This window comes from Ictidomys tridecemlineatus, chromosome 1 (genome assembly GCF_052094955.1).
Source record: "Ictidomys tridecemlineatus isolate mIctTri1 chromosome 1, mIctTri1.hap1, whole genome shotgun sequence".
NCBI lineage: Eukaryota > Metazoa > Chordata > Mammalia > Rodentia > Sciuridae > Ictidomys > Ictidomys tridecemlineatus.
The window spans coordinates 14,261,512-14,284,074 of NC_135477.1; the positions used below are offsets into that span (position 1 = coordinate 14,261,512).

The window sequence follows — 22,563 nt, forward strand, 5'->3', positions numbered from 1 at the left end:
TAATATAATGCAGTACCTTGTGAGATAACCATTTATTTTTGCAACACAATACTTAAGTTACCCATTATAAAGTAAATTTGAATGTACCCTATGTTGAATATAGTGAAGTCTTCAACTCTTTAGCGATTCAACAAAAATTACATTAGATCATGGTGATCACACACCTACAACTTAAAATTTTTCATTTATAACTTCATTTAATCCTCAAAATAGCAAGTAGACAAAATCTTTACCATTTCTATTTGTGAGGATGCAAATTATTAAGAAGTTAATTGTTATCCTGAACATTCTAAAAATAAAAACAAATACATGTGATTTGGGTATGCAAACTTCAATAAAATGAAAATAGAATTTGTATAACTAAATACATGTTTCAGAAGCTATTACACCATACAGGCTTACCTTGCCAACTATCATTACAGACACACAGTTTTTCTCCTGTCAAGTCACAGTACCCATGATCTGGACTGCCACAGTTGGCTTTACAGTAAGGAATGTCACAAGCTTCACCCTTCCAGTACTTATCACATTCACAATACACTTGACTGGGAACGGAAACACTGGTTGTACACTTTCCATGGCCAGAGCAATTGTTAGGACAAGAATTGATTCTGTAAAATATAATTCATATATACTTAAATTCAAGATAATTAAAAAAGAATTTTGGTTGATATTTTATAAACTTTCTAGTTTTTATATTAAGTCTTATTTGCTTATTAATTTAATACAGTTTCACAATGTAACTTCAGCCCATTAGTCTTTAAGCTTTAACTCTCATGCATTTATTTGCAATTAGTCTTAGTTTGTTCAGTAAGTTTACTTTGCTACCAAAACTCCAAACATCTAAGGACTACACACTCAACATCTACAGAATCTGTATGGTTCCAAGAACAATTTTTTGTAAATGCTTAAGTACTTTTAATAAATATTTTATAGAAAAAATTTAAATTCCATGCATACCTGAAAGTCTATAAGAAGCCAAGACATAACTTGGTTATATAATAGTTAAAGCACATGCTACTACCCATACACTCTTAAGAAAAAAAGGGTGTTTACCAAATTTCATTTTAAAGTTTTTAAACTAATTATATTCTATTATTTATTTTATAATATATATATTATATAATATATATTATACTATAAACTAATTATATTCTATTATTTATTCTCCTTTGCATACATTTTTGTATATATTACATAATAAAGAAATCCTTTAATAAATAGATAGTTCAGGGATATTTTGAATATTTTATTCCTGGCTTAATAAAAAAACCCTAGTTATCAATTTCTACCTTTACGAAGAAAAGAAGAAAATTAAGGTGTAGAATTTCTCTGTGGCCATTCCTATGAAAGCATCGCTGGCTACTTTACTTCACCTTGGGATTTCTAGATGTAAGTGCCAGACACATAATAAATTCTCATAAGTATTGTTTTTTGGATTTTTAGAGGGAGACAGTAGTATAGCCACATATTTTTATCTCCTAAGCTGATTCAGTGTTCTTACATGTGACATAGGAAAAAATACCAACTTGAAAGAACTGATTAAAAAGAAATTAAATGTATTATGTCATTTAGGACAGTCTCTGGTCTAGAGAAGGACTACCAAAACTTAGCTTCACACCCCTCTTCAAACTACAAATAAAATACATTAGAAATACAGAAAGGCAGCTCTGCACTCCCTGTATGCTCATGTATCTGTTGCTACCAATAAAGCTACACTGGATTTTAGGCATCTGCCAACAATTTTAAATTTTGTAATTAATATTCAACCAAACTTAACTTGCCACCATAACATCCTCAGACTTAGATATTATCCCAACATGGGCTTAGATAGCATTTGGTAGTACATGGTTACGATTTCATCACTTAAGAAAGGATCCTACATATAATTTGAGTAACACACTAACCTGCTCCTGACACATAACACATATTACAAAGATAAGTTTTGTAAAAAAAAACTTACGAATAAAAAATGTTGAAACCAGTTAGGTTATATGCAGCATCACTAAAGAAGTGTAACAGTGCATAGCCAGATGTTGTAACAACTTCAGGCACAGTTTCATTTCCCCTTACTTCAGGAACTATCAAGCCACTAAAAAGAGAACAAAATTAAATATTTTATCTATACATTGTATATAGATGACTATTATGTAAAAATTAATTATGTAAAAATTAACTCAAAAACATTCTTATTACAATCATTAAGCAGCTATATTACAACTAATAATTCTAAAGTAAATAAATAAAAAATGAGTCATATCCATTTCTACCCAGTTAGCTCTACTCCTGCTGCAATACACAATTACTCTCATACCACCTCACTCTTTTTCTTATCACCATAGGACTACATGTTCCATTTCTCCCTTGATTGTGCTATCCATCCTGCCACAATACCAGTGTGGTCTTCTACTTAATCATATATATTTTCATTCAGAGCTATCTTGCTACTCTACCAAGTGATCCCATTGGTTGCAAAGTCCAGTAAAGCTAGAAGAAATGCTCTACATTAACTGATTACAATAAAATTCTATTTCACACTGGATGCAAAGACACATACCTGCCATCCCAGAAGAAGGATGGCAAGTTCAAAGCCAGCATCAGCAATTTCACAAGGCCCTGTCTCAAAATTTAAAAAAGAAAAAAATTTAAAAAGGGCTGAGGATGAAGTTCATTGGTAAAAGCACCCCTAGGTTCAATCCCCAGTACCAAAAAATAAAATAAAATTCTAGTCCTCTAGTATACTTCCAATACACTCATCTCGGTATTTCAGGTAATTTTAAAATACATGCTTTCTATGCTCTTTAAAATTCTGTATATTTATGCAAACTGTATTATTAATATATAACTATTTCAAAACAAAATATTGTTCTTTGAGGCCTATATGCGCACATAAGAAAACTAATCTGGGGGTAGAGGAATAGAAATGTGTAAGAAGTAGCATTTCAAGTAACTGGCACTTATCTTTAACCTATTTATTCATGGGGAAAAATTATATATCTTCACTTTCTTATACCATACTACCCTCTTTAATTTGTAAAAACATGCAATGAGGAAGAGAATAAGCTGCTAAAAACAACTACATAAATCAAAATAACAAATTCCTTTAAACCAAATTAAATTTGTTTAGGCACGATTACAAACTGAATTCCCTTGAATCATATTTTACACATATTAAATATTAGTCAAATAATTTATTTTTCAAACACAAACTAAAAAGTAATCAACTCTTGATTTAATGCTTTAGTAATTATTATTACAAAAACTAGGTTATAATTATATGACATCGACTATAATTATTGTATATATGATTAAGTCATATAAAAACCTTCACTTGGTTCTACCTTGCTACTTCAACAAGTAATCATATAGCTTTACCTTTTACCACTGGTTGCAAATTCTAGTAAAGCTAGCAGGAATGCTCCACACCTACAAGGAAACTAAGATTTTTTAAGAGAGACTGTCAACAGAATTCAAATTCTGTAATATCAATCTTAGCTACACATATAGTGATAAAGAACTAAAGCCTAAAATTACATAACATGGACTCATATTCTGACTCTATATCACTTATCAGATAGGCAACTTGGCCACTTATAGCACCTTTCTGTGCTTCAATTCTCCATTTGTAAAATGGCAGTGATAATACCTAAAGGATAATAACTTGTCCTTTAGGTATTATGTTTGTTATAAATAATTTGTTCATTGCCTGGCACTAAATGAATACTAACTAGATGGCCAACTGCTATTTACTGGTTTATGTGGGTCCTTGCGTATCCCTTCATGTTTTATGATCAAGTTTTCAAAACTACTTACTATTGTCCTAAAATATAAATTCTTTAATGTGTCTACATCTTTTTACGTGTTTTTCTCTACCTAGAATATACTATCTGGCCCCATACCACGTTTCTACTCATAAAATTCACCATGAAGGACTGGTTACTTTTTCTGAAATTATATAGTCCTCTTTTATAACCTGATTAAAATACACTTTTTCACACACTATTATGTGTGAAAAATCTGGTTTCATGCCCCACCCCCACCCCCTTGTGCATGACTAGTGCATACCAAGGAATTTGGCTGGTTTTTGTTCTCAGTTCTTGGAATGCAGCCTTTAAGTCCTTGGAATTTCCAAAGTGATAAGAGTGTCTTTGTTACTCATGGTAGGCCCTGGAAGTTTTTGCCAGTGAGGTGACTTATGATGGGCCTCTAGAGTTAAGAGACAATTTAGGATGGGGGATAGCTGCACCAACAAGATAAGCCACTGAGTAAAGGGTTGGGCCATATATGGCATCAGCCTAACTTCTAAAGAGAAGAGGGAGGCTAAAGCCATAGAGTTCAACCTCACGGCCAAAGATTCAATCAATCATGCCAACATAATGAAACACCAATAAAAACTCTGAACAACTAAAACTCAGGTGAACTTCCTTATAATACACATTGACTAGTTGGATGTGTGACATATCCCAAGAACACAAAGCTTTGTATCTGTAATCGTTCCCAACCTCATTTTCTTCAAATGCCTCTCTTTATTTGGCTGGCTCTGATTTCTATCCTTACAATAAATCTATAGTCAGAAGTTTGGCACTTTCCTGAATTCTAAGAGTCATTCTAGTCATTATCATCCCCAAACTCAAAGCGAGATGGTTATAAGTGAGGGTGGGGACCTCCAAGCTTACAACTATAGTCAAAAGTGAAAATAGTCTTGTAGAGGTGAGTGGCCTTAATCTAGGAAGTTTGGCCCAACTCCAGGTGGCTGGTTTTTAAACTCACTGCAATGACTTGGGCCTTACTCCTTACTATACTATACCCACCACCCCCACCCAGGCTTAAGAAAGTCTCTGGAACCGAACAGGTTAGTAAATGCGTATTGAGTAATAGTACCTACACAACTGGTACAATTCAAACACATTTCCAATTAGATTCTGATTCTTAGCAAAATGAAGTACAAACAGTAAAAATCCTAACTGGCTCTATTACCTATTAGAAGTTAACAATTTCTGATTCTTAATTCTTCAATTATGAAATGGGGATACTTTGTGAGAATGGGAGATTTTTGTGAAAATTCAATGGCATTTAAACTATTCAGAACAGTGCTTAACATCAAATGGATATTTAATAAACACAAGTTCCCACCTCCCTCAAGACAGGGTAACTAGAACACTTCCCAAAGAAGTCATCAGTTCCATGTTCACAGCCATATACTAACCCCATCATGCTATTAAGTTTGGAACCATTCTTTTACTAACAGGAAAAGGTTGGTAAGAACGTTAATGAATCAGTGTTAGTTAATGCAAAGTCATTAGAACTACTAGAAAAATAAATGAAAATACACACAAATGATGGTCAATTGTGTCACAAAAAGAAAGCAATAATAGCAAAGTGATGTTTAAATTGCTAAAAATAGAAGTGTGAACCCAGGATCTTATCTAATTGCATGATGAATTGTCTTACAATATAATTATTCAAGGATCTACTCCATTTTCTGTTGTCTTCAGATACAAGACTACTTATAACCAAGTAGTTTATAATACCCAAACAACTCAAAACAAGAGTTTTTAAGAATATTTTCTGCAATACCAATATCACAGAGTAAGTATCTAAGCACCTACGGGTTTACTCTGAAATAGTAATTTGAAAATGTAAACCCTCATATGTCCAAAAAATATTTCACATTCTTGATGAACAGGAATACAAACAGTAAAATAAAATTAAAACAAGCCTTTATTTATACTTAAATGTTCAACAATGCTAGAATACAAGAAAGAGAATGTGCAAGTAACAAAATTAAAGAACATACTGAGTACTTAGTCAATAATCATGTTACTTACTTATCATGTCTCTAAAATCTACAAGTTTATAAATTTTTCTATACCTAATATATTTTTCTTCTACTCATAAAACTTTATAACATCTATAGACATACATAGAAAATGTTTTTAAACTGAGACTTAAAATGCCATAATAAGTTAAGTCTATGTGACTACTAAGAATGAAAGTTTGAAGCAACCAAGATCCCTACATTGTGACAATTGATAGAAATACCTCCTTTACTAAGCCATCACACAATGCATACCTTAACCTTTTCCCTCAGAATTTAAAATTTCAGCATTTCACTAAATAAATAGAAAACTATTAAAAGAAAAATCCATTTCTCAAGCTAGAACTCACCCTGATCTACCCAAATATATATTCAAACTATTTTAAAAGAATAAACTAAATAGAAAAAAAGAATATTTATAAAGAAATCTACAGACCAATATAGTACTTATTTATCCAGGCTATATTAACATTTAATACACACACACACACACACACACACACACACACACACACTCTTAAGCTGACAGAGTATACAAAATAGTATTATAATCATCTTTGAAATTTAGCCATCAATATGTGCATTAAATTTATTTTTGAGTATAGGTCAATATACTTCTAATTAACAAATTATAATACTCACTTCCCTAAAACAGACTATAAATTTATCAATTAAATTTACATAATTACTCACCTAAGAACAGCTATTAAAGGTGCATATATTGAATCTCCATCATACACATACATATGATCCCAGCTACATTCTGTGGCAAAATGATTGAATCTTAATCTTAACACTGCATTTGGACTGAAAAATATTAAAATATTTTTAAATTAACAAATAATACACAAAACACAGTCAAGAAATTTTAGATAGAATATTTTATTAAAAACCTATTTACAGATCATTTTTCTATATCCTCAAATCACTAAAGTAAAAGATTAATAAACTGTCATATCTAATTTGTAAAAATGAGACTTAACTTTCAAAATCTGTTAATAGGCCATATGCAAGAATCACCATTTTCTAAAAATTTAGTCAACAGATTCTGTTTGGATTAAGGTAGAGATTACATAGCTTACACACATTACTGAAACCTTACTGAACTGCCTACTAAAGTGGGTGCATTTCATCATAGCCAACTGTATTTCTATAAAATTGATTTTAAAAATTCAATGTTCATAATGAATCAGACATAACTTTCCTAAGTTCATATATAAACACACCACAGTGTTACTCCACATCATGTACAATCACAAAAATGGGAAGTTATACTCCATCTATGTCAAAATACATTCTGCTTTATGGATAACTTAAAAAGAACAAGTTTAAAAGACACACATTAAAAAAAGTTTCAACACTCAAGAAGCAACTATTCTTGGGCTGGGGTTGTGGCTCAGCGGTACAGAGTTCGCCTAGCAAGTGAGGAGCCCCTGGGTTCGATCCTCAGCACCACATAAAAATCAAATAAGTACACAAAAGTATTGTGTCCAACTACAACTAAAAAGCAAATATTAAAAAAAAAAAAAGAAGTAACTATTCTCATTTCTATAGAACCCTTAGGTGGAGACACTAAGTTCTCCAAATCATAATTGAAAGGTCTCAATGCAATGCTATTTTTTAATGATTATTCAGTATTTTATTGAAATAAGCATACTGTAACTAATCCAATCCAGTAAGTTCTGATGGAACTAATTTATACCTCCTGTAGTGATTCCACCAGCTATTCAGAACATTTTGGGAGGGATCTCTTTCAAAACTACCTTCAGAAGCTTTTGTCTGCTACATGCAATATACTATTAACAAACAGAAACTAGAGATACACAGGAAAAATTAAGAACCCTAAATTACATAAAAAATCTTTTTTAAAAACTTGGTTTTCCAAATACCATACTTTTAAAAATCACAAATCCATATCAATTTACTTGTGATCTATTCACAATGCTTACATAGACAAATTCAATTTCAAGTCCTAATTAGGATATTAATTCTTTCTTCTATAAAATGTTCTTTTTTAAATACCCTTAAAAATAAAATGCTGAATAATATAAACCAATGGCATAAGTCACCATGGAATATTTTTAGACTTTCTATGGAGTTTTTAATTCCATAACAAGATGCTTTAAAAGCACCAAAAATGCCTATTTAATGCCATAGTAACTCAAAAATTATTTATATTTACATACACACACACACATATCTATTCTTTATATATATATATTTATTTATTTATTTATTTTTCAGTTTTCAGTGGACACAACATCTATATTTTTTATTTTTATGTGGTGCTGAGGATCGAACCCAGTAACCCGCACATGCCAGGCAAGCCCTTTACTGCTTGAGCCACATCCCCAGCCCCACACATATATCTATTCTAATATCACAAGTGAAGGGGTACTGCAATTTATAAAATATGATTTCTAAAAATTATAAATCCCATCAAAAACATTATGAAAATAATGCATAATGAAAATAATGTTAATAAGCAATTAAACTATAAATATAAAATTATACTTTTTAATAGAAATACTTTTTATACTATACTATTTAATGGCATTAAATAATCACTTTTATCTTTTTAGAATAAAATTAATTCAACTCAAATTGTATACTTACTAGCCTTCAATTAGCCATGTACATTTAGTTTTATACTTATAGTTAATTGGACCATCAGTTAAATATCCAGAAGGTTCTGTTAACCTAGAAAGGAAAAATTATGAAAATAATTACCTTAAAGTAACTTTAAGACATAATAAAGTAGTATGAGAAAGTTCAAAATATCATTAAGCCAAAGAAAAAGGACAGCTGTTTTCAAAATAGAAGATATATTTACAACCTAAGAAAACTTTCAAATTGCCATATTTCTGAGAGAATGTGAGAATTTACTTTAATTACTTAAATTAGGCATAAGAAAAATACAAGACAACAAAATAAGAAGCAATAAACAATAGGAACAAACTCACAAGATACTCTAATTATTGATATTATGAAATGCATGCATTAAAACAGATATACTTAGGGCAAGATCAGGTCATTCCACAGGGTAAAATTCCAGTGGAACAGATGGTAGAAGAACAAAACTGCAGACATATATAAATCATGGCATTGTAACCAGTTATAGAAACAAGGCCCATAATAGAATTGCATGGTTTCAATTTGCTTGTTATATATATATATTTTCTCTCTTTCTCCTTGACTATTTTATTTTATATACAAGTTGCTGGAAGTTGACTTTATAATTTAATCTTTGGATAGATTAGTCAGTGTGACTATGACTGAAAATGAAAAAAAAAATTAATATAACCAATGATCAATACAATGACTTGGAGTCTGTTTCCTCATTTTCTGGAAAGGTAAGAACTTTTTTCACTTTTAAGAAATGTGACTTCTTAAGTAGAAATAGTGTTGTTAGTTGTGGTTGGGGAATTTAAATATGTTCAGAAGGTTGCTTATGGAAGCTGAATCATCAAAGTGTACACTGTGCCAGTTATCCATCTGTTGCCTCTCACCTCCAAATTCATCCTATTTGCCTACTCTGCGAAAATAGATCTGGGCCCTTTAAATATCTTTTTCTTTGCCAGATGGCAAGAATTTAAGCTGGCATGCTTTGTCAGAAGAGTGCCCAGGAGAGACTGCAGGAGGAAAGGGTCTTTCTTACTGGTTCCAGTGTGCTCAAGCAGCTCCTATGGTTTCTCCAGCACCAGACTCTTACAGTACACATTGGTCAACAACACCCAGCTAAGTCTCCCAGAGCATTTCCTCTAAGGCAATTTTGTAGCAAAATGCCCACAGTGAGACACCTCCCCATGAACAGTTTTCCTCAACATTCTAAATAATGCCTTTATAAGTTCTACAGGGAAAATGATAAGCAAGTCTCACCAGTGCAGCCCTGAACTGACTTTTCTCCCATTCATAAATCAGAGCCATGCCTTCCCAGCAAGATTGGGTCTCAAGCTGAGAGGAGGAGGGGTTCTTGGGTTTTCTATCTGGGCCATTAAAGCAGCAGTGGCTGTTCCTTGTATCTATTATTTCCGCCTTCTTCAGAGTTCTCCATTTCTTACAAGCCATTTCTCCTATCTCCATTCATTCTGTTAATTCTCATTTACATTAAACTTTTCCTGTTAAGATTATGATTATTTCCTAAATGAATCCAAACCAGTACCCTAATAATCAAAGATATGCAAAATAAAATCATAGTAACATAACATTTTGCACACAACAGAATGGCTAGAAATGAAAATAATGAAGATACCAAATACTGGCAAGGAGGTGGGGAAAAAAAATAAGAAGAATAAATCCGTACAACTATTTTAGAAGATAATTTGGTATTATCTCACATAGTTCAAAATGGACACAACTCAGTGCAGTAGCTGATGTTGTTTGTGCTACACTCACTATATTCATATCCTCTAATACTACCTTACCATTCCTATACACTTCAGACTTACTTCTTAAATCCAGTACCTCTATCTTTGTTGAAGGGCTCTGAAGGCAGGGTTGTAAGTAACCTAGCTACACACTCAAGAGTATACCACAACACAGAGCTGATCTGCAAAGACTCAGGAGGTTTTCATTATTTCTTGGCTATAGACAATCAAAGAAATCTGTCAAAATACTAGCAAACCACTAGCTAAATGAGTGGAGACTTCAAAAACCACACTCAATAAAGAATACAGTCATTATGAAATATTTTAGAAAATTAACAACAAAAACAAACCCTGAGGATGGGGAAGAACTGTGATTTCTAGCTATCATATTATAAAGATTAAATGTCCCATTTCTGGCAAAAAAAAAATAGATAGATAGACAGACACACATACAACATGCAAAGAAATAATAAAGCATGGCTTGGTCAAAGGAGAAATAAATAAAACTCTCCCTGAGGAAACATAGACATGGGTAGGCAAATACTGTAAATCAATTGCCTTAAAGAACTATCAGAAATACCAAAATAATAATAATAATAAAGGAAACAAGGAAGGTAATGTCTTAACAAATACAGAACATTAAGAAAAATTTAGAAATTTCCTTTTACAACCTCAAAGTCATATATTACTTCCATATTAATAGAAAAGCAAGATAACAAAAGGGCAAATCCTGTTAAAAAAAAATGTGCTCTTTATGGCTCATCAACAAATCCTTGTCAGTTTCTAACTTAAGAGTTGTAACGAATTACCTTTAAAATCAAAATACTGATATAATTTAAATTGTGAAACCTTCCAAAATCAAGAGCTGAATCTAATGTTACAAATTATAAGTCTCAATTTAAAGTACAAACATATTTTCAGCCTATGTGATAAATAGTTTTGTGCCGCAGGGACTTAATTTTAAAGAAAATTTTAATTTGCTTCATGAACCTACCTTCCTAGCTATTTTTATTTCAATTTCTTTTAAAAAGAAGGAATAAAAGTTTAGTATATTCAAACAGCACCTTAATAAATAGTTAAGAAATATATAATTCTTTCTATAAGGAAATAAAGCTGGAAATTTAAAAGTAGGCAGCCCTGCTTTCCAAATATCACCCACAATTTAATCTACCACCATCCTAGCTGGGAATATACCTCCCAAACTGCAGATGAGGGAATCACCTCCTCTCTCTACTGCCACAAAAAAAAAAAAAAAAAAAAAAAAAAGTCCCCCAGCATCACAGTACTAAAGCAATCATGGTGCTTCTAATTTATCCTCTGCCCATGTTTCTAACCCTACAGTCTTTTTTCTATCACCCTACTTCCTCCAACTACCCAGTTCTGTCCTATGTTCCCAATACCTTGCCCTTAGTTCAAATTGAGAAGAAAAAAAAAAATCCTTCCTCCAAAGAAACATACACTCTGGGAGCTACAATAGCCCTTCTCTCTGCACTGTAAGAGGGAAGGAGCTGTTATGCCTCCCCACTGAATGTACACAACAGGAAAATCTGAAAACAACACACCCTGTTCATTCTCCCTACCTTCACCTCTCATCCCTAGCACTAACAATCCTACCAAGAGCCTACCATTCCCTTCATCTACCACCAAGAGATTTTTCTCTTTGCCAATTCAAATCTAAGTATGGAAGATTGCCACAATCAAGGAATAATCAAATTCAATCAGGGACAGTCTTTATGCATGGTCGTCATTGTAAGTCATCCTCAAATGGACATCTTTTTAAAATAGGTTTGCTAGTTTAAATACTATTTGCTGGTTTATTGATTCTTTTTCTTAACCTCCTTTGGCAAATAAAAGTTGTACATATTTATTGTACAAAGTAATGCTTCAATACATGTATACACTGTGAACTGAGTATATCAGACTAATTAAAATACCCATCACCTCACATACTCATCATTTGTATGTAATGAGAACAATTAAAATCCAGTCCTTTAGCAATTTTGAAATCTACACTAACTATAGTCACCGTGTTGTGCAATAGAACACCAGGACTTACTCCTCCAAACTGAAACCTACCACCTTTTGAACAACTTTTTCTCCTTCCTACCCAACCCAATCCCTCAGCTTCTGGTTACCACCAAGCTGCTCTCTACTTCCATGAATTCAATTTTTTAGATTCCATTTAAGTGATATTATGAGTTATTTGTCTTGCTGTGTCTACTTATTTTACTTTTCTTATAATATCCTTTAGATTCATCCATGGTATAACAAATAACATAATTCCATTCATCCTTTTTTAAGGCTCAGTAAGAGTTCTTCTGTTTATATATGCCACTTTTTTATTTGTTGATGGTCACTTAGGTTCTTCCCAATCTTGGCTATTAGAAATACTGCTGTAATGAACAGGGGGTGAAGACATCTCTTCAGAATACTGATTTCAATCTCTTTGAATGTATTCCCAAATATGGGAGTATTGGATCATATGATAATTTTATTTTCAATTCTTTGTGGAACCTCCCTATTATTTTCCAAAATGGCCAATTTACTAATTTATAATCCCACTAATAGTGTATAGGGGCATACTTTTCTCCACAACCTGGCCAACACTTGTTATCTTTCTTTTTTTTGACAACAGTCATTTTAAAAGGTATGGGGTGATATCTCGTTGTGGTTTTAGTTTGCATTTCCCTAATGATTAATTGTGAACAACTTTTTGAACAACTTTTTCTTTTTATCTGTTTTTTGGCTTTTTATGTCTTATTTTGAGAAATGTCTATTCAAGTTCTTTTCCCATTTTAATACAATTATTTGTTTTCTTCATTTTTTTTTTAGTTGTAGCCGGACATAATACCTTTATTTTATTTATTTATTTTTATGTGGTGCTGAGGATCAAACCCAGGGCCTCACATGTGCTAGGCAAGCGCTCTACCACTAATCCACAACCCCAACCCCTGTTTTCTTTATTATTTAGTGGAGTATTTTGTTTGTTTTTGTTGTTTTTTGTTTTGTTTTGTTTTGTTCTGTTTTGGGGGGGGATTTTTCTCCTACTGGAGATTGAACCCAGGAGCACTTTACCACTGAGCCATGTTCCCAGCCCTTTTTTATTTTTTCTTTTGAAACTCACGCTTACTTCAACTACCATGCAGTATCATCAAGATATGCCATGCTCTCACTTCAACTGACATGCAGTATCACCAAATATACCATAATTTTCTGAAGCTGGTCTCAAACTTGCAATCCTCCTGTCTCACCCTCCCGGGTCACCATGCACCACCACACCTGGATGTTTTCTTATTATTAAATAGTTTTAGTTCTTTAATCATTTTGGATATGAGCCCTTTATCTGATATATGATTTAAAAATATTTTCTCTCAACCTGTGTGTTTTCTCTTCAATCTGTTAATCCTTCAGTTTGCAGAGAGATTTTAGCTAGTATATGGTGATGGCCAACCCAAGTACTACTGTTAAACCATCTTGGGCAATGATTCTGTGGTCAGAATATGATTTGTATAGAGTGACCTCCAAAGTGGGATGGGACCCAAGATGACTTTACTAGAGTACAAGAAGAGAATATCACAACTTCTGTTAGTATTATTAATAAAGCACCCATTCAAAATGTTGTATTCCTTCTTCAAATCACTCACAATCCCATCTTCAAATTGCTAACAGGACAAAATAGTACTTTCAGGATGAATGTTTCTAAAACCAATAACCTAAAGTTTTCAGCACTTTAACATTGTAGCTATTGTCTTATCAGTCTGCATCTGTGGGTTAAGTGGATTCACAGCCACTGTTCTTCAGCAATTACCAAAGAATCATCAATTACAAAGAGGAGGTCTGTTCACCAAGAACACAAACCACCTAATTATACACACACCTACCAAAAAGCTTCAAAATACAAGACGTAAGACCAAAGGAAATGCAGCCACAAACAGATATATTCACAATTATGGTTGGCAACATCAACACTCCTCTGTTATAAATAGAACAAGTAAACAGAGTATGGGCAGAAAAGCAAAAGACCTGAACAACACTCAGCAGCAGACACGCTCACTTCAACTGCCATGCAGTATCACCAAAATATACCATGTTTTGTCCAGAAAATAAGTTACAACAGATTTGCAAGAAGTAGAATCACACATGGAATATTTTTGGACATAATGGAAAAATCTCTGGTAAATTAAACAACATAATTACATATAAGCCATAAATCAAAGAAGGTATCACAAGGAAAATTAGCATATTGAACTGAATGAAAACAAAATATATCAAAATATGTGAGAGGCAGCTAAAGAAATGTTTAAAAGAACCCACATAATGTTAAAATTATTTTATTAAAAAGAAAGAAATATCTCTAAGGATCTAAGCTTTCACTTTAAGAAACTAGAATAAGAAAATCAAATTAAAATACAATGAAACAGCATAAATGAAAGTGAAAAGAGCAGAAGTCAATGAAACCAAACAATCTCCAAAAATATCAATAATATTGACAAATGTCTTGCTAAAATAAACAAGAAGAAACTAAGCATAAACTACCCAATATTAGGAATAAAGAAAGAATACCAGCAAAGAGAAATTTTCAAATGATTGGTCACAATATATTATGTTTTTTATGTTTTGCTAGATTTGAATTAATACTTTGCTGAAGATTTTTTTGTGACACTGGAGATTGAACATAGGGCCTCACAAAAAGACTACTGCTTCGGTGTTTACATGAGACACTGCTCTTCTTGCTGTGTTTCTGGTTTTCTTATCATGGTAATTCTAGCCTTATCAACTTAATAACTTAATCTGTTTTCTGTAGAACTGGTATAAAGTTCTTGAATATTTGGTAAAATTTACCAGTGATGTCTCTGGGCTTGGAATTTTCTTTGGGGAGAAGGTTTGCAACTGTGGATTTAATTCCTTTAATAGATGTAGGAATATTTATCTTATTTATTTCATTTTGAGTGAGTTTTGATAACTCGAGTCATGTAGAGAATTGGTCCATTTCATCTAAGTTTGCAAATTTTCGAGCATAAGGTTGTTTATAATATTCCCTTACTATCCTTTCAAAGTCAACAAATAAATGGAATTGAAAACAAAAGAAATACTAGCAATTACAAACACTTTAAAAATATATTTCAATATAAATCTAATGAAATACATCCAGGATTTGTATCTGAAAACTACAAAACATTCATGTTAAAAAAAAATGAAAGCCTAAATAAATGAAAAAATATTCTGTACTGATGAACCAGAAAATTCAATATTATCTAGATTATCAATTCTTCCCAAAATGAGCTACTACAGCAACACAGTCTCAACCAAAATCCCAACAAGATTTTTTTTTTTAGAAATTGACAAAATAATTCTAAAATTTATATGGAAAAGCAAGTGAGCTAGAATAACCAAGTGAACTCTCAAAAATAAGAATAAAGTTGGAGGAATCTCATTATCTAATTTCAAGACTTACTATAAAGATACGATTATAAAGCCAGTGGGGAATTCATAAATAAAAGACAAACACTTGGATGAATGGAGCATAATAGAGTCAAAAATAGATATGAAGGTAAAAATATTCTATTAATTTTCAACAAAGATGCAAAGACATCAGTGAAAAAAGGATAGTGTTTTCAAAAATGGTCATTTTATAATGTTAAAGGGATCAATTTACTGAAAGAACACAATCAAAAATTTTATGTATGTAATGGAGCTTCAAAATACATGAAGCAAAAACAGATACAACTGCAGGGAGAAATAGGTAAATACAAAATTATTACGTAGGATTTCAATGCACTTTTCTCAACAACCAACAAAGCAGACAGAAAATCAGAAAAGTTTTAGAAGATTTGAACTATCAACTAACCTGAGCTAACTAAAACTATACAGAATCCAGGTCATATTGCCTGATATGTATTAAATAAATAAATTGAATTAGTAGTTTATAAATCCATATTTTATATATATATATATATACATACATACATACACACACGTATGTGTGTGTGTGTGTGTGCGTGTGTGTGTGTGTGTGTGTGTAAATTCTACCAAGCACATAATGAAGAAATAACGCCATATTCACACAAACTTTTCCAGCAAATAATCAGGAAAGTCCCAGCTCACTCTATGGGGCCAGCATTAACTCCAATTCCAAAATCAATGAAACTTCAAACTTATGTTCTTTGAACAACACTGTTAGAACAATGAAAAGACAGCTCCAGAATGGCAGAAAGTATCTCCAAATGATAAGAAAGTAGTATACAGAAAGTATAAAGAACACATAAAAATCAATAGTAAGAAAAAAAATTATTGTGTAAAAGATTTCAACAGACAAGTCACTAAAGAAAATCTACAGATAGCAAGTAAACACAATGAAATACTAAACATCATTATTCATTGGAAATGCAAATTAAACCCCAAAGAAGTATCACTCATCTACTACAATTGCTAAACTTTAAAAAAGACTAACCACACCAAGTATTGGTGAGGATGTGAATTAACCAGAGCATTCACACACTGGTGGGAACACAAATGATAGAACTACTTTGGAAAACAGTTTGCCAGTTTCTTTTAAAAGTTAAATATATATATATTTGCCATATGATCCAGCCATTCCACTCTTAGGTATTTCCCCAAGAGAAATGAAAATACATGTCCATTCCAAGACTTGTAAATGAAAGTTCAGAGAAATTTTATAAGGAAAAGCCAAAAATTAGAAACAATCCAAACACCCATCAGCAGGTGAAGGGACAAAAAAAAAATTGTGGTGTATCCACACACTGGGACAATATTCATAAATAAAAAGAAATAGTCTACTGATAATCATTGATGAATCTCAAAATAAATACACTGTACCTAGAAGCTAAGCAAAATGAAGTACATAATGTAGGAATCCACTTATATAAAATTCTAGAAAATACAAACAAATATATATCAAGAGACAGTAGATGCATAGTTATCCAGGGACAGGAACAAGCAATTAGAAGGAAAACGAGGTATTTAAAGCTTTTGATGTGACTGATATCTTTTATGATTTTTATTGTGGTGGTAGTTTCAGATATATATAGATATACAAAAAATACAAAACTTAAGATTACAAACTTAAAAAATTTCACATTGTACATTTTAAACTGTACAGTTTATTGTATGTCATTATACTTTAGTAACTCTTCAAAATAACTTAAAGATATTACACCTGTAATTAAAGTCCTTCATTTTCAAGTACTAAGAAGGAAAATTTGTGCTTTAAGAGTATATAATAATGTGTGGCTGGGGTTGTAGGTCAGTGGTAGAGTACATGCCTGGCACGTGTAAAGCACTGGCTTCAATCCTCAGAACCACATAAAAACAAATAAATAAAAATAAAGGTATTGTATATACCTACAATTAAAAATTAAATAAATTTTAATAAGTTTTTTTTTGTTAATGGACCTTTATTTTATTCACCTATTTTCATATGTGGTGCTGAGAATTGAACCCAGTGCCTCACACACGTGAAGCAAGTGCTCTACTACTGAGCCACAACCCCAGCCCAAAAATTAAATAAATTTTTAAAAAAGAGTAAACAACGTATAACCTAATCTCAGGAGTCAGAGAAGCGTCCTTTATAAAGAAAGTAGTACTTAAGAAATAATAGTTAAGGGGCTGGGGTTGTGGCTCAGTGATAGAGCATTTGCCCGGCATGTGAGAGGCATTGGATTCGATTCTCAGCACCACATATAAAACAAATAAATAAATAAAGTGACATCAATAATTAATAAAAATATTTTTTTAAAAGAAGTAATAGTTGGGCAGGGGATGTGGCTCAAGCGGTAGTGCGCTCGCCTGGCATATGCAGGGCGCTGGGTTTGATCCTCAGCACCACATAAAAATAAAAGATGTTGTGTCCACTGAAAACTGAAAAATAAATATTAAAAAATTCTCTCTCTCTCTAAAAAAAAAAGAGGAAGTAATAGTTAATATTAGAAGGCTAATCAGTTTTTATCCAAGCAAAGACCAGGCAGGAAAAGAGGCTCAAAGAAGTAAACCATAAAAAATGCCTGAAGCCAAAAGGAAAGAAACACTTCTCAAGGAACTTTTAAAAACAAAAAGGAATAAAAGAGGGGTGCCTCTTATCTGTCAAAAGGTGTCAGAAACACCTTTCTTCAAAATCCCACTGTATCAATTTGTAATCCTAGAAAGAGTCCATTTGAATTATTTTCAATTCCTATTGTGTGTATACTGTAAAAGGAATCCATCAATATAAATTATCTATTAGACTCTCACTTTGAAGTAAAGACCTGTGGAACAAGGAACATTCTGTTTAACTTTATTATAGTTACTGTGAGTTTCCCTACAATTAATAGAATTCCTTGTGTTTTTTAAACAACATCTTAGAAAAATGTTTACACATTTAATCCTGCCTATCTTTGTTTACAACAACCTAATTTCTGACATTATATCTTCATTTTGCTGTCACCAGAAATAGTTTCATTATAAATATGTGAAATTCAGGATCCAAGTCTGAGTAATCTAAGACATTTTTTTTAATTTTATATATTGATAAAACAGGTAATTTTAGGAAAACATTGAATAAATATAATAAACTTACATTTATAAATAATTCGCAATATAGTGAGATGTTTTCCAATCTTAGAACATTAGGTTATTGTTTACCTAAAGAAATTAGAATTATTATAAGTCCCACATTAACAAGAAAATGTCTAAGAACACAAAATGGAAATTTATATAAATATGAATCTCAACTATTTTACAAAAATAATTCTAAACTATATTCTAAAAAAAGAATATTGTTCACTCAAATGGATTATAGCAAAATGTTTTCTAGCTAATTCTTTTTTTTTTTTATTTCACAATTGGACACAATTACTTTATTTATTCATTTCTATGTGGTATACTGAGGATCGAACCCAGGGCCTTGCACTTGCTAGGCAAGCTATGTGTATACTAAGCTACTCAAATGTAATTTGAATTAAAGTCTATCATACCCTTCATTATATTTCAAATTGGTACTGTCCTTTCTGATTCTCAGTCCTAAGACCTTTAGTCTTAACTGAATAAAGATCATGCTCATTTGTTTTACCTGGTGAGGAATAGCCTGTAATTGTGAATGTTTTAGTCTTTTCAAAGGGAAACAGAGACTGGAATCAATGATAGAAACTGAAGTATCACTTGTGATGCCATTTTTGCTTCTGCATTTCTTCCCCAACCATCAATCTTCCATTGAAAAGAAGGATACTTTATTCCCTAGTGAAACTCTACAGTAGAAAATAGCTAAGTTACCATGGAACCAACCAATTAATTTTGACACCTGCTTACCAAAATTGATCAATCATTTCTGATGTCTGTTTGTAAGGCTGCTATCCTTCAGTTTCATAAAAAGATTTTCAAGGTGATTAGTGAAGTAAGAACTTCTAGTTAAATTCTTTCCCACTGTATTACTATTCAAATAATGGAAAAACAAATCACTATCTTTGAGTAAACCTTTCATAGCTTAGCATGTACATTTTACCAGTAACAAGTCTTTTTTTCTAAATATGATTCTATAACATTAAATACATCTTCTTTACCCCTAAGAGTATACAAGAGAGAGATAGCTGCACCAGTTATATTTACTCTAATTAATAGCTTGTATTCCACAGAGAAATGAAAAACTATTTGCCAACAGAGTACTATGAATTGTAGGAAATAACAACTTCCGAGGAAATTGTAGATGTTCAATGATTAGTTCAAGGTTTATTGTCATATAACCATATCAACATTAAAAACCTATTCTCCTTATACTCAATAACACATTTTGTTTATAAACACCATCTCTCAATATTATATAGGTTACTTTTAACTTGATCTGTAAGTTCTACTAACTGAGACAACGACTGCTAGTCAGGTTGCACGCTGCTAGGTCACAGGCTGACAAGTTCTCCTACTATAAAATTTATACATAGATACTATATGAGCTTCTCAGGACTATAATTTACATCCTTTTTAGAAAAACAGAACAAATCCACCCACACAAAGGCCAATATCCCTAACCTGCATATGAATCAAGCAATCTCCTCTTTACGTATAAAAGGATGCAAAAAATGAATGCAGCTCTTTTCATTGTTGACTGTTAGTTTACATGTTCAAACTCTCTCTTGCCAGGCAGGTAAAGAGGCTGGCTGCTTTTGTCATAATCAAAGTGCAAAAACACACGTAAAGAAGTCTATACTAAAGACACCGTCCAATAAAATCTTTATCATCTTAAAACACTTTTCAAACTTTTAATTAGCACCTCTTGCAAAATATTTTAAATGTATTTTAAACTGCAGTTTGTGAAATCATGAACCCTGAAAATATTTAACCCACTGCTACAAATGAATTTCATAAAACTACACTTTGAGATTTCACTTCCAAAACCTTGCTGTAATTTAAATAGCAAAATCTACCTAAAACTTTAAAGTGCCATTTTAAAAACATACATGTTTACATTGAGTTTTTAAGGAGAATTGCTTTAACCAACAACAAAAATGAAAGGAAGAAAATAAAAAATATTCTGTTTAAAACTAAAAGAAAATTCTAGAATTTATTAATAAGGTAAACCATATTCTCACCTTTGCCTTAGAGCCCAAGACACTTCACCTAAATTTTGCTATCATCCTGACAATAAATGTTAGCAATCTACATAGTGTAATTTCATAGCCATAAACCAGTCAGAAAACTTCAGATTAAGTATCTAGAAGGCTAAGAAGCTGAATTTCTGTTACCTGCAAGTTGTCAGAAGGCTACACTAATGGCCTCAACTAATTATTTATTGCTCCCCAACACCTACCCAATTCTTTTTATAATAGTCAGGAACCTAATAAGCATCAACCAATAGGGAGAAAGTATCTCAGCGAAGCAAACTCCTTTAACACCTTTAGCTTCTGAAAACCCGGAGTGAGTTCCCACACAATACCTGATTAGCTAATTAATCAGTTGGAAAACTTCATTTTCTTCACCACACACAAAATAAGTCCAGGTATTCATCCTTTTACCTAACATAATGTCACCCATGTATTCCTCAATATAAGCCTACTCTAGCAAAGTCAACATCGCCTACTGGCTAAAGTTTTGGGATAATTTGGAATCACGACCCATCGATTTCTAATGAGTAACCTTCAGCGAGTTATTTAAATTCATTGCCTGATTTCTCTGTGTATCTAGTATAGGAATCCTGTAAGTCATAGGATTATTGTGAAGAGCAAATGGGATAACCTAAAACGCTTAGAACAGTTGGACACTTTGAAAGCCCATCATAAACCCTACTTCTTATGGTCACTGGGTACTAAATAAAACGTCAGCAGTGGTCACGTCTAGAGAGGAGCAGGATGGGAGAGGAGTACCGGTAGACCACAACTTAAAACCTTTACACTTCTGTGTTCCAATTTTTCATAATGCACATGTATCTCATGAGTTACTTGCATAATTTCTCATTTTTAAAACACTGTCCTATCGAAAATGGTGTTTGGCACTGTAACTGAGTGCGAAAATGTTCTTGCTGTGCAGGGGATCAGAAGTCGCTGTGAGCATCTGGAAAGCCCGGGGAGCCTTCGCTGCGCGTCTGCCAGCACCTCGCGCGGGCCGGAGAGCCTCGGGACGCCCGTGGCCGGAGGGGTGCAGCAGGGGTGCAGCGTGGGCCCCGCTCCCGCCCGCTCCCAGCCCGGGGGAGAGCCGCGACCGCAGCCGGACGGGGCTGAGGGTCGGGGTCCAGCGAAGGCACTTACTTGAACCTGCCCTGGCAGTGCTGGCACTGGTCCCCCACCCAGCCCGGGTCGCAGAGGCAAGTGGAGTTGACACAGCGGCCAGAGAAGCAGGAGCCGGTCCTCTCGCAGGGCTTAGACTGGGACACCTGCGCGTAGAGCGCCAGGTAGAGGAAGCCGTAGCACAGCAGCCAGCTGTTCCCGTCCAGCAGCCAGGAGGAGGCGCCCCCGCCGCCGCCCGCCGGCCGAGCCCTCCACAGCCCCGGGGCGGCCGGCTGCGGGGCGCCCATGCGGGCCTGGCCCCCGGGCTCCATCTTCCCCGCGCCCTTGCCGCGCCGGGCTGCGCTCGCGGGCGCGGACAGTGATGCTCCGGAGGGGAATCCCGGCCGCAGAGAACCTCGCCGCCGCCTCTCCTCTTTCTCCTCACCGGCGCCAGCCCCAGTCCCGCTCTCTTGTCGGGAGGGACAGATCCCGACCGCCGTCGCCTCCGCTTGGCTGCCTCCAGCCGCACTCGCGCATCGCCGCCCAGCCTCCTGACCTTGTCCGCAGAGGGCCAACCCCACAGCCGCGGCGCCCCGGGCCGGACCAGAGGCGGGGAGCGGGCGTCGCAGGCTGTCCCCGGCGCTCGGGAGGAGACCTGGCTGCGCGGGGAGGGGGCCCCGCGCGCGGCCCCGCC

General features: G+C 33.8%; 1 protein-coding gene across 13 annotated transcripts in view; it reads right to left on the minus strand.

The window, feature by feature from the left end:
• Positions 1–22,347, minus strand: part of Atrnl1 (attractin like 1) — a 694,372-nt gene extending 672,025 nt beyond the window's left edge. For 6 of the 13 annotated variants that reach the window (XR_013437181.1, XR_013437180.1, XM_078044731.1 and 3 more), the window contains exons 1-5: positions 21,912–22,345; positions 8,435–8,518; positions 6,512–6,625; positions 1,964–2,092; positions 403–611 (exon numbers count right to left, since the gene is read on the minus strand). Coding sequence is in view for 10 of the 13 variants with exons in the window: in XM_078044731.1 (XP_077900857.1) it covers positions 403–611; positions 1,964–2,092; positions 6,512–6,625; positions 8,435–8,518; positions 21,912–22,201 (826 nt within the window). In the remaining 3 variants the exon portion in view is untranslated. Of the gene's footprint in view, positions 1–402; positions 612–1,963; positions 2,093–6,511; positions 6,626–8,434; positions 8,519–18,757; positions 18,777–21,911 lie in introns of those variants that run through there. The other 7 variants (XM_078044839.1, XM_078044902.1, XM_078044869.1 and 4 more) reach the window with 3 other exon arrangements.
• Positions 22,348–22,563: the final 216 nt, after the last annotated feature.